The 23,320-nt window shown below is 42.4% G+C and overlaps 1 protein-coding gene across 1 annotated transcript in view; it reads right to left on the reverse strand.

Annotated features, from left to right (window-relative positions):
• Positions 1–23,320, reverse strand: part of snx29 (sorting nexin 29) — a 538,494-nt gene that overhangs the window by 180,078 nt on the left and 335,096 nt on the right. Inside the window, exon 16 of the mRNA XM_080207008.1 lies at positions 12,192–12,308. Coding sequence (XP_080063134.1) covers positions 12,192–12,308 — 117 coding nt within the window. The remainder of the gene's footprint in view (positions 1–12,191; positions 12,309–23,320) is intronic.

Below are 23,320 nucleotides of genomic sequence, written 5' to 3' on the forward strand. Positions count from 1 at the left end.
CACTATCACAGGTACCTTTTAAACACGGCAGCCGGGTATCATGGTGGGACACACGCCCGACAGCTCACTGCAACGCGAGAGACGGTGCAAAATTGCAAGATCCATCATTAATTATGCCAGAGATGAAAGATGCGGCACAGTTTTCCATCAGCATCTGTCCTTGCCATGGGTCTTAGTCCCAGATTGGGGAATTCCACCCACGGTATGGGAGATAATCTAAAGATCAAGAAAAACTGAGCCTTCTGAAGGACCACAATAGAACACAGATTCTCTTTGCCATCATAACATCCACTGTAAATCTTACATTTTAACACTGATCTTGTAAAGTGCAGGTTTATCGAGTACTGTAATAAACTCTCAACATACTCTGTTTTTATGATCTGTTGTTAATATTGCTAATTCCAGATATTTAGTCACATGAACGGTAAAATTCTAAATCCATGAAATATAAGGATTGGCGATGTACTTTGTTGTGAGTAAAAGTTCCTTCACTGAGAGTTCAAAGAAAATACTCTTCCATCTTTGTTTTTCAGAAGCAGGAGGAACAAAAAGTATAAATGGTAATCAAATGTCATGGTCTAAGATTGAAATATTCATAACCTCCCCATGGAAATCTGAACAAGCAAGATGATTTTAACATTTGAGCCAACCAAACTGACTTCACAAGTTAAACTCAGCATATTAATCAATTCATAGCACACTGAATAATAATGGCAGTGCATGAGATTCAGAATGTCAAAGACATATTCAAAAGGTGCATCTTATTTTGTTTTTTAACAGCCTGAAAGTGATTCATAAAGACATAGAAACTAGAAGCAGGAAGAAGCCATTCGGCCCTTCGAAACTGCTCCACCATTTATTTTGATTATGGCCGATCATCAAATTCAATATCCTGATTCCTCCCCCCACCCCACCCCCCTCCATATCCCTTGAGCCCTTTGGCCCCAAGTGCCACATCTAATTTCTTCCTGAAATCAGACAACAAAGAACAAAGAGAACAAAGAAACTTACAGCATAGGAACAGGCCCTTCGGCCCTCCAAGCCTGTACCGACCATGCTGCTCAACTTAACTAAAACCCCCTACCTTTCCGGGACCATATCCCTCTATTCCCATCCTAATTCTGTATTTGTCAAGACGTCCCTTAAAAGTCACTATCGTATCTGCTTCCACCACCACCTCCAACAGTGAGTTCTAGGCACCCACCATCCTCTGTGTAAAAAACTTGCCTCGTACATCTCCTTTAACTCTTGCCCCTTGCATGTTAAACCTATGCCCCCTAGTAATTGACTCTTCCACCTTGGGAAAAAGCATTTTGGCCTCAACTTCTTTCTGAGCTGGTGAATTCCACGCATTCACCACCCTTTTGGGTGAAGAAATCTCTCCTCACCTCAGTTCTAAAAGTTTAACCTTTATCCTCAAATATGACCCCTTTGACAAAGGGTCATCTGGACTCAAAACGTCAGCTCTTTTCTCTCCTTTCAGTTGCTTGCCAGACCTGCTGAGTTTTTCCAGCATTTTCTCTTTTGGCTCATGAAAATAATCCCTGTTTACTTATCTTTTTGATAGGTCATCAGTCCAGATGAAGCAACTGGCAACTAGTTTTTATTTATGTACAAACTGGCACAAAGATGACAGCTGTGAAATATTTACATAATTAAATAAAATTAAGAACCACCACTTAAATTATGCAAAGGTAGAACATGACCACGTATTCATTCTGTATCAGGTATATTTTTCTTTCTTTTTGCTTGAATCTTTCAAAAAGTACAATCTGATTTATCATTTTTAATTTATAAAATATGTAATATGGCATTTTTTCCTATATCGTCACATTGGCTTGTGAATCAATAATACTTGATTTGATTCCTTATTATTACGTGTTGGTATGCAGTGAAAAGCATTATTTCTTGCGTGCTATACAGACAAAACGTACTGTACATAGAGAAGGGGAGAGTGCAGAATGTAGTGTTATAGCCATAGCTAGGGTGTAGAGAAAGATCAGCTTATTGCAAGATAGGTCAATTCAAAGGTCTCAGAGTAGGACAATAATATAAAACGGGCTCTTTTCTCAGAGGAAAAGTTTAATCCCAGAATACGTTTATGAACCTCTCAGTTACGTAGTGACAAAAGGTGAGACCCAATGAGAATCATCGAATTTCTCCAATACAGAAGGAGGCCATTTGGCCTCTCAAGTCTGCAGTGACTCTCTCTGACCCAGACCCTACTACCATAATCGCACTATTCCTCCTAACCTACACACTGCGGGGCAATTTAGCATGGCCAATCCACCTAACCTACGCATCTTTGGATTGTGGGAGGAAACTGGAGCACCCGGAGGAAATCCATGCAGACACGGGGAGAACGTGCAAATTCCACACAGACAGTCACTGAAGGTTGGAATGGAACCTGTTCCCTGGCGCTGTGAGGCAGCAGTGCTAACTCCTGTGCCATTGCTGTTCATTACCATTTAATCTTGTGATGGTATATAGCTCCAGGAAACAAATCAATAAGAAAAAATGTGCATAAATATCCACTGAATGCCCAGACAGATGTATATCCTGTTAATATTCAGCACTGGCAAAAATATTATTAAAGTTTACTTATTTATTAGTCACAAGTAAAGCTGATATTAACATCGCAGTGAAGTTACTGTAAAATTCCTCTAGTCGCCAGAGTCTGGTGCCTGTTCGGGTCAGTGCCTCTGACTAGCACATGTTTCGGACTGCGGGAGGAAACTGGAGCACCCGGAAGAACCCTCGCAGACACAGGGAGAACATGCAAACTCCACACAGACAGCGCCCAAGCTGGTATTCGAACCTGGGCCCTTGGCTCTGTGAGACAGCAGTGCTAACCACTGTACCACCGAGCCGCAAGAAATATTGACTTATGGAAAAGGAGATAAAGTACTTTTTAAGCCTGAGCCACTATTTGGAAGTAGCATCAATGAGAAATAACAAGTTGTTCCTCAAATTAAGAAACTGTTCACATGTCGTCATCAAGCTTATTGGTCTTAATATACTATGGGAAAAATAGAATTGCACTTTAAGCCAATTTTCTTCAAAATTATACAATACTCAAGAACCCAAAATTAATCTGTCACAGCTATTAAGTGACTTCAACAGCATATCATAGGATATAAAAATGATGAGCAGCTTGGTGAAAATAAAGCAAAGTAAATCTAGCTAAACAAAATGCATAAAAAAACATAAGAACATAAGAGCATAAGAAATAGGAGCAGGAGTAGGCCATCTAGCCCTTCGAGCCTGCCCCGCCATTCAATAAGATCATGGCTGATCTGTCGCTGCTCAGTTCCACTTTCCCGCTTTCTCCCCATAACCCTTAATCCCCTCTCTTATCAAAAACCCATCAACCCACGTCTTAAAAATATTTAGCGAGGCAGCCTCCACCACTTCAACGGGCAGAGAATTCCAGAGATTCACCACCCTTTGAGTGAAGAAGTTCCTCCTCAACTCTGATCTAAACCACCCCCCTTTTATCTTGAGGCTGTGCCCCCTAGTCCTACTGTCTTTTTTGAGTGGGAAGAGTCTCTATCCTATCCATCCCATTCATCATCTTATACGTCTCAATGAGATCTCCCCTCATTCTTCTAAACTCTAACGAGTACAAGCCCAGTTTATTCAGCCTCTCCTCATAGCTCAACCCCCTCAACTCCGGTATCAGCCTAGTAAACCTCCTCTGCACTCCCTCCAAGGCCAAAATATCTTTGCGCAGGTGCGGCACCCAAAACTGCACACAGTACTCCAGCTGCGGCCTCACCAATGCCCTATACAGCTGCAGCAAGACCTCCCTACTTTTATATTCAATCCCCCTCGCTATGAAGGCCAGCATCCCATTCGCAACCCTGATTATAAGCTGAAAGTATTGAGTGAGCTGGTATAGGAAGGGATTGAAGATGCAATTAGATCTCTCCAAATATATAGAAACTGCTCAAATCCAAGTCTCACATTGAAAATTCACAGCAAAAGGTTTTATTCCAATTTGAATAACCTTTCATGCTTTTGTATTTTTAAGGTTATTTATAACATTCAAATATTTCAAAGAGTGCATATTTTGGACAGCAAAGCATTAACTGGGGCACATTAAAATATATTATACATATATGTATGAGCTTGTCTCCACCAACAGACAATAACTAAGGCCTTTTCCTATTCGAAACAAATTTCATGAGGATGTGAAGTGGAAATAGTAAATTGACGCATGTACAAGTAATAATTAATCTTAATTATTTTTGCTATTGATCATTCAAGTTACATCTGAAACAAGACCAAAGATGAGAAGAGAACTGAAACATAATCAAACATCAAAGCACAGACCAAACGATAGACGGAAACATAATAACTTCAATAAAACCGGCACGTGGGCAGCACGGTGGCTACGGGAAAAAGATTCAAAAGTCTGAGGTCACGTACCAACTGACTCAAGAACAGCTTCTTCCCTGCTGCTGTCAGACTTTTGAATTGACCTACCTTGCATTAAGTTGATCTTTCTTTACACCATAGCTATGACTGTAACACTACATTTCGCACTCTCTCCTTTCCTTCTCTATGAATGGCATGCTTTGTCTGTATAGCGCACCAGAAACAATGCTTTTCACTGTATGTTAATACATGTGACAATAATAAATCAAATCCAATCAAATCAAATCAAGTCATACAGCACCAGGACCCGGGTTCAATCCCTAGCTTGCGTCACTGTCTGCGTGGAGTTTGCACCTTCTCCCCATGTCTGCGTGGGTTTCCTCCGGCTGCTCTGGTTTCCTCCCACAAAGATATGTGGGTTAGGTTGATTGGCCATTCTAAATTGCTCCTTAGCGTCAGGGGGATTAGGAGAGTAGATACATGTGGTTATGGGAATAGGGTTTGGGTGGGATTGCACATTTTCCTTGTATCTGCGTGGGTTTCCTCCAGGTGTTCTGGTTTCCTCCCACAGTCCAAAGATGTGCAGGTTAGGTTGATTGACCATGCTAAAATTGCCCCTTAGTGTCCTGAGATGCGTAGGTTAGAGGGATTAGTGGGTAAAATGTATGGAGGTAGGGCCTGGGTGGGATTGTGGTTGGAGTGGAGTTGATAGGCCAAATGGCGTCTTTCTATACTGTTTGTGTAGGGTTTCTATTTTCTGATTCTAGGTCAATCAGAGAATGAATAAAATACAGGCAGTATGGAGTGAAGGGGACAAACAGAAGCCTAAAATTACCATTCACAATAATAGCAGAGGAAAAATTTGCATAACATTCCATTGCACAGTGTTATTCTGAAAACTCATACGAACATATAAATCAGGAGAAGTAGGCTATTCTGCCCCTCGAGCCTGCTTTGCCATTAAATTAGGACAAGCTTGATCTGACTGTAACCCCAACCCACATTCCTGCCAAGCTCTGATAACCTTTCATTCCCTTGTTAATTAAGAATCTATTTACCTTGCCTTAAAAATATCCAAAGAATCTGATTCCACTTTAGAACCATAAAACGTCTGCAATGCAGAAGGAGGCCATACGGCTCATTGAGTCTGCACCGGCCACAATCCCACCCAGATCCTATTCCCATAATCCCATATATTTACCCCGCTAATACCATTGACACGAGGGACAATTCAGCATGGCCAATTAATCTAACCCACACATCTCTGGACTGTGGGAGGAAACTGGAGCACCCGGAGGAAACCCATGCAGACACGGAGAGAACGTGCAAACTCCACACAAACAATGACCCAAGGCTAGAATTGAACCTGGGTCCCTGGCGCTGTGAGCCAGCAGTGCTAACCACAGGGCCACCGTGCCACTCTAATTTGAGGAAGCATGTTCCAAAAACTCACAAACTACTCAGAGGAAAACATTTTCCTCCTCATCATCCTAAATGAACAACCCCTAATTTTAAACCATGACACCACGTTCTAGATTTCCCCACAAGAGGAAACATCCTTTCCACATCCATCCTGTCAATACCCCTCAAGATCTTGTGTGTTTCAATCAAGTCACTTCTTACTCTTTTAAACTCCTGTGCATAGAAGATTAACTCATGAGCCTAGTGTGATAACCCCATGATCTGCATGGGGAATCACTAATTGATCTCCCAGTTGGACTCGTTGAATACAAGCTCCCTGGGGATTGGTAATTAGCCTACCAGGTAGAGTTCATATAACAAGCCCTGTATAAAGCAAGACCCTGAGAGAGTCCATTAGCCTTTAAGTTCTGGTTGGGACCTGTCATGTTCACCACAGGCTTATGGGTTATTGTTTATTTTTGTTTTGTGCAATAAAGCATGGTTCCTTCACAGCCAACTCCTGGAGTTATTAGACCTAGCTCATTTAATACAAATAGCTAGCAGCAGCCAAAACCTTAATGTGGTCATATAACAATTATCTCTCTACTATCCTAACGCAGAGGTCAAGAGATTTAAATAAACACAGTAGACCAGAATTTTCTTTCAATAGTAAACAAGTAAGGCTCACCATTCACTGCAGTTACAGGAATTTATACTAATTATAGTGTACAGAACCTATTATGGACAATCTTGGACCTGGGTGAACAGTGAAGTAACTGTGCATCGCATTAACCAATTAGGTAGAACTATTTGTGAGATGCGCCGAGTCTAAACCAGGAAATGTCAGTTCTAATTCTGAATTTAACGTAAAATTATCTGACAGTAAACAGGCAAGATAGAGAAAGCGAGATAGAGATGAATATGATAAGCAAATAAAAGAGACAGAAAGGAATCATTTTTAAAAGTTTTTGTTTTAAATCTACAACAATAACTAAAATGAAGGAATGAGAATCCACACTCATATAGAAGTTAATTTTCAGTGACAGAAAGCTTGTTTGGCACTCATTGGAATTTATCACACCATTAAAAATTCAGTTACATTTGAATTGAAAACCCTACCCTTTTTTGCAAATCTGGCACATCTCTGGTCACTAAATACCCTAACTTTACACTGTTCCATGTGCTTGAATGTGAAGGGCGGGATTTTTCATCTGTGCTTGCTCCAAAACTGGAAAGTCCATCCTGAGGTCAACGGAACTTTACATGGTCTGCACATTCCTCCCCCCCCCACCCCCACCCCCACCCCCACGCCCTCACCCACTCCCGGCTACAATTCCTGTGGCAGTGGGATGGGAAACTCCCCCTAAGTCTCTTGGCAAGATTCTATTGCAACCAGGTTTTTGAACCAGCAAGGCATCTTGGAAAGTAACTTTCTAATTTCCATGTATAACTGCGAATATGCGGATGCAGTCTGATTAATTATTTAATAATGATAAGCGTTAATAGCTTCACTGTTATTCTTCCTGCATAAATCTAGTCTTGTGTTAAAATAGCAGATAAATTTCCAGAATGTTATCTAAACATATTAAAGCTTTGTTATCAGCTTCAGCACACTTTCTGGTCTCTTTTTTTTCCTTTTGAAACTAAATCTATTTCTGAACCATTAATTAGCTACAAAAAAAGTTTTCAGCTGATCTTTTACCCATAATTGGGGCTGTCACAAATACCGCTACTTAACTCAGAGGGAGCTAAGTACCGCTGAGGAGAGACATGAGACTCCTTTCACATGATCAGGTAACATACCAGAGGAGCAATCTTAAATTTAAACAGTGTTTGACAACGTTTTTGCATCTGTTTGCATGAATACATGATGATAATGCAAATCAGGTGGAGCCCACCACATTGTCACTTAACACAGCTCACGTGGGTCTCGCTTTCCATGAATACATCTGGAAGACAATGCACATTACAACTACTGTTCTTACAAAGGTTCAAAAATTATGCATGAACTGAAAGCCTTTACAAAACTAAACATTTTTCAAAAAAATCATTTATGTTTTGAGTACTTGGAAGTAATTGTGGAAGAACAGTTTTACACAATTCGCAAGGGAATTTGGGTGACATGGTAAGTCAGTGTTTAGCACTGCTGCCTCACAGCACCCGGGACCCAGGTTCGATTTCTGGCTTGGGTCACTGTCTGTGTGGAGTTTGCACGTTCTCCCCGTGTCTGTGTGGGTTTCCTCCGGGTGCTCCGGTTTCTTCCCACATTCTGAAAGACGTGCTGGTTAGGTGCACTGGCCATGCTAAATTCTCCCTCAGTGTACCCGAATAGGTGCCGAACTGTGGCGACTAGAGGAATTTTACAGCAACTTCATTGCGGTATTAATGTAAGCCTTCCTTGTGACTAATAAATAAACTTTAAGAGATAACTTTCCTGACTCTGTTTTCATAATCCCTGCCAATTAGCACTCACTGGATAAAAATTATATACTTAAGTTATCCACTGATAAAAAATGTTCAGCGCGAATTATGTTTTACTTTTGCAGATTTCATATAAATTTGCTTTTTATATTACTTAGCTTCCTTCTACTCTACTGCAACATAACAGCTCCTTGGCCTAGTTGCTTTATGCAGCTGCTTCACAACTCTCCTCCCATTCTTTCTTCCCACTCTTTTCCCATATCTTTTCATTCACTTCTCCTTCATGAATGTATCAGTCCTCCCCTAAAGTGTGCCAAAGCTATCTGCTTCAATCACTCCATGTGGTTCTGTGTGCCACATTAGGCCACAGATCTAAACGGTACAAAGTTTTCTTCATGGTCAGAGGTGTAAGTGAGTGTGTTCAGTCCTTCATCCTCCCTCAGGCATTCTGCTAAATCCAGCAATTAGCTCCACATGCAACGTACTGCAGCATGTTTACAATGTACAATGTTTAAAGGTATTGCAGCTTAATTGTCAGTCTCTGGGGATAAAGAATTACTGTGGATTTCAACAGGTAACAATTAACACCAGGTTCACACTGTGAACATTTTCAAAGAATTTGCATTCTGACTAAGGTACAAAAAGGGGCAAAAATACTTCATCAAGAGGGGCATCACATTTTAGCATAACCAAAGAACTTTACTGCGAGAGTGTAGAAAAGTTTATTTATTGTTTATTAGTCACAAGTAGGCTCACATTAATACTGCAATGAAGTTACTGTGAAAATCTACTAGTCGCCAGAGTTCAGTGCCTGTTTGGGTACACAGAGAGAATTTAGCATGGCCAATCCACCTAACCAGCATGTCTTTCAGACTGTGGGAGGAAACCGGAGCACCCGGAGGAAGCCTACACAGACACAGGGAGAACATGCAAACTCCACACAGACAGTGACCTACGCCAGGAATTGAACCCGGGTTCCTGGCACTAAGACAGCAGTGTTAACCATTGTGCCATTATGCCGCCCCAATGAAACGAGAATACAGGTTTTTAAAACATATGTTTTGTCTTGACAAACTGCAGAAATTGGATGGCTGCCATTCTACAATCATTTTTCATTAGTGGCAAAACATAATGTTGTCGAAATGACAGCTCCTTTCAGTTTCCCAGTTTTCATTTGGCTAATCCTGAACAAAATCATCATTAATCATTTCCTTCCCAGTGAACAAGGGCACATCCTCTTGTTAGGTTAATTCCAATATTCAGATAACCTTTCATATCCAAAGGAGAATAAGCTGACAAATGACAAAAGCTTTCTGCTGGGTTGTGAAAGGAGGTCACATATTAAGACTGGAAATGAAATCAAATTGTGAAATGAATATTTATTGATGTCACAGATGAAGAGGTGCAGTCCTGATGTGAGCCAATAAAAGAATGAATGACATAATACACATTAAAGCAACAAGGTTGAAGGAGCTGGGTGTTATCTATATTACAAAAATGACTGGAAAACTGATATAATTCTGAATGTGAAGGAGCTGACAGACACTTCAATAAATTTACAGGAGTCACCTGATATTGCCGCAACCTTTTGAAAACTGCTATAACAGCAGTGACATCTTCTCAGAAGCATCATCAATATTGATGATAAATTGCTTATTGCATCCTTTTATTTCAGACATGTCAACATGGACATTTCGGTCCATGCCAACAACAGTGTTCTCCCAGCATCCTTCCATCTATATAAGGTAATGAACATGCAACAAATTAAATCCGTTGGGAATGGGGTAGCTTCACATGGGTTCACTTTTGCTGAAAGTGAAAGGCAGGTTCAGAAACAAGTTTTATTTTTTATTTATTCTGTTCATAGAATGTGGGCATCGCTGACCAGGATGGCATTTGTTGCCCATCCCTCATTCCCTGTGAATTGAGGGGTTTGCTAGGCCATTTTGGAGGGTAGCTCAGCTGCGGATCCACATGTAGGTCAGGCCAGGTAAGGATGGCAGATTTCCTTCTGTAATGCAGATTACTGAAGCAGAGTTTTTTAATATAAAAATACTAGTCTGACAGTCACCATTACTGAGATTCCAGATTTTATTAATTGAATTAAAATGTCATCAGCTGCTGTGGTGGGATTTGAACCCATGTTTCCAGAGCATTAGCCTGCAGTACTGGTCCAGTCACATTACCATGATGTCACCATCTGCTGTATATGAAGTGGTTATCAGGTGTAGTTATTTGCTGGTTTTGGCTACAACCAATAATCATCACAGAGATGCACTCCCTCCCAGTTTGAGAGGATGGAGAGAGGGTCCAGCGACTCCTTCAGAATCATGCACATTTACCCAAACCTGGCAAGGCTGGACTGGGTGAATTATTACACCTTCCAGCATTCAATGTTCTGCCAATACTCACTGCCCAGCTTGAACAAGACTGCAAGGGAAGGTTGTTAAAAACTTCGGCAACCAGAAAGGATGCTTTCTATGGTGCATCTGTAGAAGTTGATGGGAGTTGTAGCTGACATGTCAAATTTCCGTAGTCTCCTGAAGAACCAGAGGCTTTCTTAACTCAAGTGTTGGCATGGGGCAGACCAGGACAAGTTGTTGGTGATCTGGACACCTAAAAACTTGAAGCTCTTGACCATTTCTACTTCATGCCCTTTGATGTAGACAGGGGCATGCCCTCCACTACGCTTCCTGAAGTTGATGACAATCTCCTTCATTTTGTTGACATTGAGGGAGAGATTATTGTTGGTGTACCAGTTCACCAGATTCTCTATCTCATTGCTGTCTTATCATTGTTTGAGGTCGGACCCACTATGGCGGTGTCATCTGCAAACTTGCAAATCGAGTTGGAGGGGAATTTGGATGCACAGTCAGAGGTGTATAAGGAGTAAAGTAAGGGGCTGAGGACACAGTCTTATGGAGCACCAATGTTGAGGATGATCATAGAGGAGGTGTGGTTGCCTATCCTTACTGACTGCAGTCTGTGGGTTGGGAAGTCTAGGATCCAGCTGCACAGGGAGGAGCTGAATCCCAGGCCATAAAGTTTGAAGATGAGTCCTATAGGAACAACGGTGTTAAAAGCTGAGCTGTACTCTCTGAATAGGAGCCTGATTTAGATACCTGACATAGAATCATAGAAAACCCTAAAGTGCAGGAGGCCACCATTTGACCCATCGAGTCTGCACCGACAACTATCCCACACAGGCCTTATCCCCGTAACCCCACATATTTACCCCAGTAATCCCGCTAATCGATGCATCCCGTGACACTAAGGGGTAATTTAGCATGGCCAATCAACCTAACTGCACATCTCTGGACATAGGTGACATAGATTCAATGTATTGCATTGAGAAACCAGTTGGGATTAAAAACAGATGTACATAAACAAGTTTCACGTGTCCAGTAACAGACTCAGTTATGTTGAGCAGGGCTTCTCTTGAATTAATTTTACATTAAACCAATGGTACTGGTAACAAGTCGCTCCATGGTTTGATAAAGCTTGCTCCCTGTGTTAAATTGTAATCCATTTATTTTGCTTGCTCTACTCTGTATTTTCTTGCAATAGTTCTCCCTTTATAAGATGCCTTCACAGAGTAAATGTCACGATTTGATTATAAAATCATTGAACAGTCTGTAGGACTGCTCTTTATTCTCACTTCTCAGAGATCCTTCCTCCAAGCGTCCAAAATATTCTCAGTAGCAACATTTTTAAAAATCTATTTCTAATCTATTTCCGGAGCTATTTCTCTTCAAATTCTGTCAGCAGCAAACACTGACTTGCTTTTATCACAGTTTTCATATGGAACCTTTTATATATTTTGGTATCCTTTCTCTATTTTACCTGCTTCATAACTACACTTTACTCAAATACAGATTGTTCTGGTAACATGTCCATGAATTTTTAATACAGACAATTGTCTAGTTGAATCCCACACACCACTATTATCCATTACAGTATTTCTGAGCAGTCTGTACAGAGCTACTTACTGGCCCTCGTAGATCAATGAGTTCCTGTCTCATCTGTGAGATAAGAGCTTCCTTGGCCATCAATGATCTGTGTAGTCTCTCATTGAATTCTATGAGTTCACCATGCATCTCTGCCACCTGAAAAACGAAGAAAACAGAAAATTATAAACACAATGTAGCCTACAGGGATCAAACTCTAGGTTGTTTAGATTTCAACCATGCTATGCCTGATCCGAAAATAGAATCATAGAATCTACAGTGCAGCAGGAAGCCATTTTGGCCCATAGAGCCTGCACCGACAACGATCTCATCCAGGTCTTATCACTGTAAGCCTATATATTTACCCCTCCCGATCTCCCTCACACTAAGGGGCAATTTAGGATGCTCAATCAACTTAACCCACACGTCTTTGGACTGTGGGAGGAAACGGGAGCACCCAGAGGAAACCCACACAGACATGGGGAGAATGTGCAAACGCCTCACAGACAGTAACCGAAACTGGGAATCAAACCCGGGTCCCTGGCGCTGTCAGGCAACAGTGCTAACCATGTGCCACCGTGCCAACCCGACCAAAATGCCTATCAAATACTATCACGCAAATAGGTCTGAGAAGTTGGGACTGTTCTCCTTGGAGAAGAGAAGTTTGAGAAGAAATTTGATCGAGGTATTCAAAATAATATGGGATATGAACAGAGGAGACAGAGAGAAACTGTTCCAATTAGTGGAAGGACTATGAACCAGAAGGCATAGATTTGAGATGATTGCCTAAAGAAGCAATGGCAACGTAAGGAAAAGCTTTTTCACGTAGCAAGTCATTCGGATCTGAAAGGCATTGGAGACAGGTTCAATTGAGGCTTTCAAAAAGGAATCAGATCATTATCTGAAAAGGGAAAATGTGCAGGGAGACGGAGAAAAGGCAGGAGTGCAGCACGGGGTGAATCGTTCCTGCAGAGGACCAGCATGGACACGACAGGCTGAATGGCCTCCCTCCTTCTGTACCAACTCTTCTGCAAAGTATGCCATAAGAAGGTATCAAGGGAAATCACTTCCGTTCCAAAGCATGTCATTTAGTGTATTGGAAAGTGCTTCAGAATAAACAAGACACATCCCACCAAAAGATTAGCACCTTGACAGGTATATTCATTCCAACAGGGAGCCAGCTCTGCAGTCAATGACTCACATCATTGAAGAGTTCCCCACCCCAGTCACTGTGGATGCTGTTTCTGGGGCTTGGTGATTGCTGCACATGCTAAAAAAATTAAAAATTCCAACAGCTACCCACAGCTATCCATGTCAGATGGATACCTTTCATATCAGATGAATATATCATCATTCATTTTCTTGCTTTCCCTGAATAGTGCAATTATTAAGGAAAACGTTGTGGCCCTCAGTCATGTTTTTTTTTAAAGTAAATTAAAAATATTTTAATACTTTATAACTTAATTCCCAGCAAGGCCACTAAATCCCCTACTGATACAACGTCCAACATCCAGTGCTGGATGAGCAGAAATTTCCTCCAATTAAATAAACAGAAACCTTTGTCTTCTGTCTCAAACAACTTCATGGGGGCGATTCTCCCAACCCACAACGCTGATCTTTTAGCACAGCGGGATGGGAGATTTCAGCAGGATCGGATTAGTGTGATCCGCGCTGAGTGCCCGAACCTGAGTGCCGGATTTCCGGCACTGTCAGCTCCGTGAAATCGGCACGGAACTTCATGGGTTATTTAAATAAGAATTTTAATGCAACTTGAATATAATTAGCATACCCGGACTAAAAACTCAGGGTTCGCCAACATCTCTCCCCCACTACCGCTAGGCGTTTTTCACTCCAGCGGGATTTACAGAAGCTCCCCCATTTTCGGGCAGCTGGCATTACCAGCCTGTGCCCCTGGCACTGCCTAAGGAGCAAAATGTTGATGCCCAGGGCCCCCCCCCGCCCCCCCCCACCCCCCGGCACCCAATCAGTCATGGGCAGTGCCAAGGGGATGGGTCCTAATGGGGGTGGGCCTAGGGGATGGGGCCTAGTAGGGGGAACGGTAAGGGTGGGGGATCCTGTTGCCCCCTCCCCCCAACTCTGCAGTCAGGATCCGTGGGGGAGGGTGGCCAGCGATCAGGGCTAGTCATCGGGGTGAGGGAGGGTTTCTGGAGATCGGGGGGAGGGGTGGGGGGAGGTTGTTGGTTACATCTGGGGGGCCAGTGATCGGGTTGGCCAGCAATCGGGAGGCTGGCAAACAGGGGGCACTGCGCTCGTGCCGATCTCAGCACCGACAGATCAACACCTGCACAGCTCATTGCTGTGCTGCCAGCCTCCTGGGCACCAATAGGCCCCACCAGTGGCTTTTCAGTGTGATTCACCCTGGTGAACACTGCAGTGCATAGAGTGGAGAAGATTTCAAACTCACACTGAAAAATCAGCAAGAGTTACTCCAGTTTTCATGTGAATTTGACACTTAGAATTTTTCTGGGAGAATCCTGGCCCATATCTCCCCCGGCAACAGTCCTGTGGCTGAACAGACTCTCAATTCAATTTTTATATCTGACAGCAAGACGAGCATCTTGCATCATCATCACCGAGATCACCTGCATAGTATCACCTGACTTCAACTTTGTCTCAGCTTATTAGATGAGGAAATTCTCACCCATGTCTTTGTTACCTCTAGATTTTATTATTCCAGTGCACCCTCGCCAATCCTCTATGTTATACCCTTCGCAAACTTAAAGGCATTCAAAACTTTGATGCTTTAGTCCTAACTCGCAGCAAAGTCCTGCCTAGTCTGAAGAACGGGGTGGGTCCGGGAACGTTTCCCATCTCCAGCCTAAGTCTATCCATTTCCCTCTGCCTCACTGATTTCCATTCCCTCCAGGTTAAACATCTGCTTCAATTTTAAAGTTCTCATCCTTGTTTTCAAATCATTCCATAGCCTCTCCCCTTTTATTCGGAATCTCTTTTAGCCCCACAACCCTCCGAAGATCTCTGACCTTTGCCTATTCTGGCCTCTTGAGCATTCTTGATATTTTGCAGTCAGCAGGGACAGTAATGAACACACTGATCAACAAAAGGGAAGTAGAGAACTTTCTCACACAAGTAATGAAAGATTTGAAAAGCCAATGAAGGTAAAGAGAGCCATATAGAAGAGTCTCATCCACACCTTTATACAGTACATCATTGCACTGACAATTGAAAATATGAGAAAGGACCATTTGGCCCATCATGTGTCTGCTGGCTCTTCTCTAGTAATTTTGCCCAATGCATTCAATACATTTTAGGAATACATAGAGATATAGAAGATAGGAGCAGGAGGAGGCCATTTGGACCTTCGAGCCTGCTCTGCCATTCATTAAGATCATGGCTGATCGTCCAACTCAATAGCCTAATCCTGCTTTCTCCCCATAATCTTTGATCCCATTTGCCCCAAGTGCGATATCCAACCGCCTCTTGAATACATTCAGTGTTTTGGCATCAACTACTTCATATGGTAATGAATTCCATAGGCTCACCACTCTTTAGTTCTCCCTCAGTGTCTCTTTTCAAATGTTCCATTTGCTCAAGAATAACTCAATAAAAGATTTGAAAAGAAACCAAATTTAAGGAGGCTCCCACACAAAAATCAAATAGTTGGTCACTGGTTATCCACCAGCCTCCAATTCTTCAGTGTGATGTCTCCCCTTCAATATGATGAATATGAGATTCCATCTCTAGAACAATACCAAGAACCAAACCAGTAATCTTTCCATTCATGGCAATTATTTGAGTCCCAACTTTTCACAAACATCGTCAAGGGTAATTAGGGACGGGCAACAAATACTGGCACAGTCAGCGACACCCATACCTCATGAAAGAAAATGAAAAATCCTCAATGTGTTAATAGCAAAAGGCATCAAAAATTAAATATTCCAAGTGTGACATCTGATTACAAAAACAAAAAATGTTGGAAAATCTCAGAAGGTCTGACAGCATCTGAGGAGAGAGAATAGAGCCAACATTAACTCTGTCCTCTCTCCACACATGCTGTCAGATCTGTTGAGATTTTCCAGCACTTTCTCTTTTTGGTTTAGATTCCAGCATCTGCAGTATTTTACTCCCATTATATTGAAAGTAAAGTTTAGTCACAAGAAGGCTTACATTACCATTTCAGTGGATTTATTGTGAAAATACCCAAGTCGCCACACTCCAGCGCCTGTTCGGGTACACGGAGGGAGAATTTAGCACCTAACCAACAGATCTTTCAGATTGTGGGAGGAAAACGGAGCACCTGGAGGAAACCCACACAGACATGGGGAGAATGTGCAGACTCTGCACAGAGAGTGACCCAAGCTAGGACTCGAACCTGGGTCCCTGTCGCTGTGAGGCAGCAGTACTAACACTGTGCCACCGTGCATTTCAGGTCTTGAATTTTGGGGGCAATTTTTAAAATGTCTATGGCAATGCCTCAGTCAGTCAGTCAACTTGCCAACCAATCAGCACCTTTCTCCCCTACAGTGTAAGTTGTTAGGATTGTTTGAAATTTGGTATTCTTGCCTTTGTCCCCCTTATGTTCAAGATGAAAAGCTTCAACAGCACCTCTCATTTCAGCAAAACGCAACTTAAAATGTTAAATTCTCTTGCTTGTCCTTTCTATCACTCTTTACTCTTGATCTTAAATCTAATCTTTCTTTCCCTCCTTTAATTTCTCTTCCTGTACCTGATTTGACATTGAACTCCTTGCTTTGACTTCACCTTTTTATTCTCGGGCTTTCTGCTGTTTGTTTTTGAATGCTTCAGATTTTATTGCTTGAAGAGATGTCCTGCTGATTACCCTTGGGTCCCAGCTACTGCCTTTCTCTAACTGCACCGTTATCAGCTCAGAAACTTTATCATCAAAACTGCTCTGAGCTGAAGGCTGCAGAGACAGGTCTAAATAACAGCTGATATCACTAGATGCCCTGCTACAGAAAAATCTGGCCCAGTAAAAGACAAATACTTTCTGAAACTTGCAAACTGGAATATGAAAAGAAAACTGTCATACCCTGTGTTCCATTTGTATAAAGTAATATTGCTTCTAATTACCAAAAAGGGATACTTACTTTAATGCATCAATAAAGACCATCATATTCTAACTGTGAGGCGGAGATGCCGGCGTTGGAGAGCTGGGCACACTAAGAAATTTCACAACACTGGGTTAAAGTCCAGGACTAACCTGATGAAGGAGCAGTACGCCGATAGCTCGTGATTCCAAATAAACCTCTTGGACTTCAACCTGGTGTAGCGCGACTTCTTACCATAATCTAACTGTGTTAATGTTATTTTAACGCTCATTGCACTTCATTGTCACTGTGACTGCAGCTTTAAGAAGAAAACATTTTCTGTCTTATATTGAGTGAACCATAACACAGCACGACAATATCCCGCCAAGAGAAGCACAATACCTGAATCCGTAGAAATCACAGAATCTACAGTGCAAAAGGAGGCCATTTGGCCCATCGAGTCTGCACCGATCACAATCCCACCCAGCCCTATTCCTGTAACCCCACTTTATCCTTCAATTCCCCGGATGCTAAGGGATAATTTAGCAAGGCCAATCAGCCTAATCCGCACATCTTTGGAGTGTAGGAGGAAACCAGAACAGCCAGAGGAAACCCATGTAGACATGGGGAGAACATGCAAACTCCACACAGACAATGACTCAAGGCCGGAATTGAACCTAGTACCCTGGCACTGTGAAACAGCAGTGCTAACCAGTACCACGTGGGAGAGGTGCAATATGTTGAGGGTCGGTGTTTGGCCAGTTAACATCTTTGTAGAGTCACAGATTCCACTAGCAAGTGGTTCGTCAAATTCCTGTAGCTCTCTTTGAAGCTGAACTGTGCAGGCACCAGGTGGTCTGGTAGAATCTCCTTAGACATAACAAGGTGTGACGTTCATGAAACTCAGAAGTAAATTACTTTGTTCTGGACACTCACAAATGAAAGCTCACAAGCAGAGGGTGAACTACTTAATGGTCTTTGTTCAGCTAAAATGTCCAGTAAAAATAAGGATGTATTTATAAAGACGTCCAGGGTTAGGTTCTGTTCTGTCACACCAGGTTTAAGAGCAAGTTGCTATCTTGAGAAAGCTTTCAAAATCAGTGCCAGGAACAGCTGCCCAGAAGCTTGCTAAACAGCCAATTGTCAACATGAGTGCTCATTAAAGAGGCTGCACAGAACTTTGGCCAGGAATTCAAATAATGCCCTATCAGTGACCAGCTGTTTGCGAATAAACAAATGTTGATGTCAACTTCAAGCATTTAAAGGGACAAAAAGAGAAAATGCTGGAAAATCTCAGCAGGTCCGGCACAATCTGTAAGGAGAGAAAGGAGCTAACATTTCGAGTCCAGATGACCCTTTGTCATGGGCCAAGAAACTCTAAATTTTGAGAACTGGAAAAACAAAGGCACCAAGTGCTGCAAAAGTGCATCAAAAAGCAACTGAATGTTGATGCACGCATATGAACAATGCAGACGTGGTGTCAGAAGGTCACCACTAACATGGCATCAGGAAGCTGGAACTGACAAGGCAATTCAAAACAGTGTTAATTTGTAGACGTCTTGAGTACCGTTCGTCTTAACTCGAATGTCGTAAAGACGAGGACTGCCCATACTTTAGACATGGTCTCCCAAAGCCCTGTACAACTGCTGCAAAACATCCTTACTTTTATGTTCTATTCCTCCTGGAATAAACAACAACGTAAGGGCAGTAGAGTGGTTAGCACTGCTGCCTCACAGCGCCAGGGACCTGGATTCGATTCCTGACTTTGGATCACTGTCTGTGTGGAATCTGCACATCCTCCCCGCATCTGCATGCGTTTCCTCCGGGTACTCCGGTTTCCTCCCACACTCCAAAGATGTGCGGGTTAGGTGGATTGTCTAAATTGCTCCTTAGTGTTAGGGGGATTGGTAGGATAAATATGTGGGAATACAGGTAGGGCGAGGGTGGGGTTGTTGTTGGTGCAGGTTTGGTGGGCCGAATGGCCTCTTTCTGCATTGTCATGATTCTATAAAATTCCATTTGCCTTCCTGCTGTACTTGAATACGAACCTTTAGTGATTCATGTACCAAGATCTCTCTGTGTCTCAGATTTCCTCAATCTCTCAGCATTTAAATGATTTGCTGCTGTTCTATTCTTCCTACCAAACTGGGCAAGTTCACATTTTCCCACATTATATTCCACCTGCTAACTTTTTGCCCACTCACTTAACCTATCTATAATCAGGCTAGATTTAATTTTCTCTTTCCATTAAGTGAAATAGTGCACACGTTCACAGCTGCTTTGTGCCAGCAACTTCAGCCAAGAAGCCAATTACGAGCGCTGCACTGGCAAACAGACAGGGGAGATGGGGGAGTGAGAATAATAATCTGGAAATAAATGCAGTTTTGCACATAGAAAAGCAGCTCAACCACAAGCAGCCAATGTCACTGCTGCAACAGCACAGCCAAGAAAATACAGGTCACCCTTGCCTCAAATCTGTGAAACCAAAGTGTGAAAAGTAACATGTAGCCATCGGTGCAGATTTTGCAGCACAATCTACCACATGCAGACCACCATCTTTAGGGAAAACCCATTTAATTAGCAGTCTCTAAAAGTTACTGTTCAAACCCACAGATAAAAAGAACAGATAAAAATTCATCCAGGCATCAGAGCACATTCAGAAACATCAGACACAGTGAATTATTGCAAAAACACAATGACCACTATGTAAGTGAATTTACACTGCATATTTGATTGTGACATTGAACTCAAGTAAACAGCCAAACCTGCAGTCTGAACATTCAGTATTAGTTTTTATATTGAAGACTGGGGCTGGTATTGTACAACCTCACTCAGCCGAGGCTCATAAAATCCCTCCCAAAGCCAACACAGAATTCCGTTCTGCAAGCCTCTTAAAAGGAATTGCTGGAATCAGGGCAGTTGTGCCGGTAACATTCCAGCCTTGGTTTCAGGACAGCAAACTCACTACAATGCTCTCCTAACCCCTCCAAAGAGCAGCTGGGTTTTTTTTATTCATTCGTGGGGCATGGGCGTCGCCAGTTGGCCAGCATTTATTGATGTGGGTATGCCGGCGTTGGACTGGCGTAAACACAGTAAAAAGTCTGACAACACCAGGTTTTAGTCCAATCCAATAAATAGGTTGGACTAAAACCTGGTGTTGTCAGACTTTTTACAGCATTTATTGCACAGTAAGAAGGCTCACAACACCAGGTAAAAGTCCAACAGGTTTATTTGGTAGCACAAGCTTTCAAAGTGTTCGAACACACCAAAAGCTTGTGCTACAAATAAATCTGTTGGACTTTAATCTGGTGTTGAGAGACTTCTTACCGTGTTTACCCCAGTCCAATGCCGGCATCCTCACATCACAGCATTTATTGCCCATCTCTAGTTCCCCATGGATGTTCAGAGTCAACCACATTGCTGTGGCTCTGGAGTCACACATAGGCCAGACCGGGTAAGGACAGCAGATTTCCTTCCCCAAAGGGCATTAGTGAACCAGATGGGTTTTTCTGACAATCGACAATGGTTTCATGGTTATCAGTAGGTCCTTGATTCCAGATATTTTTTATTGAATTCAAATTCCACCGACTGCCACGGCAGGATTCGAATCTAGATCCCCAGAACATTAGCTGAGTTTCTGGATTAATAGTCTCGTGATAATATCACTGGGCCATCCCCACATCTTCAACATAATTGTATGCCTCAACATTCTGTGCATGCACAGACTCTCTGTAACAGTTTGCATACTTGTCAAGTACTGATATCATGATTTTGCTGCAACATCTTCAGCCTAATGTGCGGAATTACTGGATAAATATGTCAAAACCCACACCATGCTACCGGCTCTGGGACAGATCAATTATTGCCACTTGACTGGCAGCACCCAAAAGACCCAATAAAAACATCTTCCAGTCGGCCACTGTTAAATCTTGGCTGCCTCCACCTAGGCCTGTCAACAGTCAATGGCACAGAGCATAAAAAAGCAATTAGTGAGTAATGCTTGAGTAAGGAAAACTCTTGAGCCTCATTTAGTTTTAAATGACACATCAGATTCACTTTAGACTCCAACACCCTTGTGACTACCAGCTGTAAAAACTGCTTGTTTATACTTGAGGCGGTTTTTGCAAAGGGTTAGCTCCTGTTTTATTCTCATAATAGCTTCTGAACATGTGCAAGGAGCTATGTCATAATGATATCACTCAAATGAGTGACAAGAACCTAACAGAGGAGCAGTAGCTCTTTCCTGATATATTCTGTGATCTTTTATTTACGTAACTAACTATATGCAAGTACTTTAAAGGAAAGATCTTTTCGTCCAGCCGGATCTCTCACCAGAGTGAAGACACCCAATGTCTTCCAAGGCAACCCAACAGCAACTGATTGTGGTAACAGTGATTACACCCACAGAAAAATGTGAAAGAAAATGGTGAGAAACAGGCTGCGATGAAGTCCAACATCAGGCGCTGGGTCAAAGACTTCGATGCCAACCCAGTAGTCAGACCAGAGAGGGAAATCACAAGGATGGCCCAGCAAATAGCATTAGAGACACACCATGAGAAACTGGAACTTCCACCTAGGGTGAGCAATGGCTTCGATCCTACCTCTCCCAAAATTGTTAGTGAACATGTAGGACCTCAGGCAGACTGAGCAATGGCAAAAGTGGAGAAGGCACTTCACTCGGTACTGCAATGCTTTGGGTCTAGCAAGCACGTACAACGTGGAGCAGTTTAGCACCTTGTTGTACACTGGTGGCAACATTACAAATGATGTGCTAGCCAGGCAGGGTGTGAACAAAGAGATAGCCTCCTATAAAGATGTTTATTGGAGCCTTTGACTCATATTTCAGTCTCCATCAAAACATTGTTAATGGAGAGGATAAAATTTAACCAATGAAGCTACCGCCCGGGTGAATGAATTTTTATTATTCATTCATGGGACATGGGCGTCGCTGGCTGGCCAGCATTTGTAGAATTAATTTTGCCCTAGTTTCCTGAGGGCAGTTGAGAACCATCCACATTGTTGTGGCTCTGGAGTCACAGGCAGGCCAGACCAGGTAAGGACTGCAAATTTCCTTCCCTAAAGGACATTAGTGAACCAGATTAGTGAAACCAATGGTTTCATAGCCATCAGTAGATTCTTAATTCCAGATATTTTTTATTGAATTCAAATTCTACCATCTGCCAAGGCGGCATTCAACCCAGGTCCCCAGAACATTAGCTGAATTTTTGGATTAATAGTCTAGCGATTATACCACTAGACCATCAACTCTCCTTGATCCATTCATAAACGTTCCCTACCATTTGATGACAATTGTGAGAACAGAATAATAAATGATAACTTAATTAGAGACACGATAGTCATTGATTGGTATTTTGAAAGAAACCACAGGGAAGGTGATGGCCTAGTGGTATTATCATTAGACTATTAATCCTTAGACTCAGCTAATGTGTTGGAGACCCGGGTTCAAATCCCACTATGGCAGATGGTGGAATTTGAATTCAATAAAAAATATCTGAAGTTAAGAATCAACTGATGACCATGAAGCCATGGTCGAAAAACTCATCAGTAATATCCTTCGGGGAAGGAAATCTGCCGTCCTTACCTGGTCTGGCCTACATGTGAATCCAAAACCACAGCAATGTGGTTGACTTTCAATTGCCCTCCAAGGGCAACGAGGAATGAACAATAAATGCTGGTCAGCAAGTGACACCCTTGTCCCACAAGTGAATAGGGACACAGGCTTCCAATGATTTCAGGAAGGTTTGACACTGTGTGAAACTATACAACTGGCAGGCCAACGACTGAGAGCAACAATTAAGTCTTTGTAAAGGGAGAGAGGGAAATCCCACAGGAACAGCCCGATGAAACTATCCAGTTTGTTGGGTACAAAACCGAAAGTACATCGCCACAGCAACCAGGAAAGTACACTGAATGAATAGGTGTCAACTACCACTTTCCTAAAATATCCCTGTTTTGGCAGGATGAAGAACCAAGGCATTACGAATGCCTGTCTGAACCATGCTGTGCATCTGTATGGCAAGGTTGGTCTTTTTAAAAACAGTATGTTGTTCAAAAACATTTGCGCTTGCAAAGCAAAATGAAAAGTATTTTTTCAAAGAAGCTCTATTCATGAAATACAGGAAC

Source organism: Carcharhinus amblyrhynchos, chromosome 18, assembly GCF_965287045.1.
Source record: "Carcharhinus amblyrhynchos chromosome 18, sCarAmb.v2.hapA, whole genome shotgun sequence".
NCBI classification, from domain to species: Eukaryota; Metazoa; Chordata; class Chondrichthyes; order Carcharhiniformes; family Carcharhinidae; genus Carcharhinus; species Carcharhinus amblyrhynchos.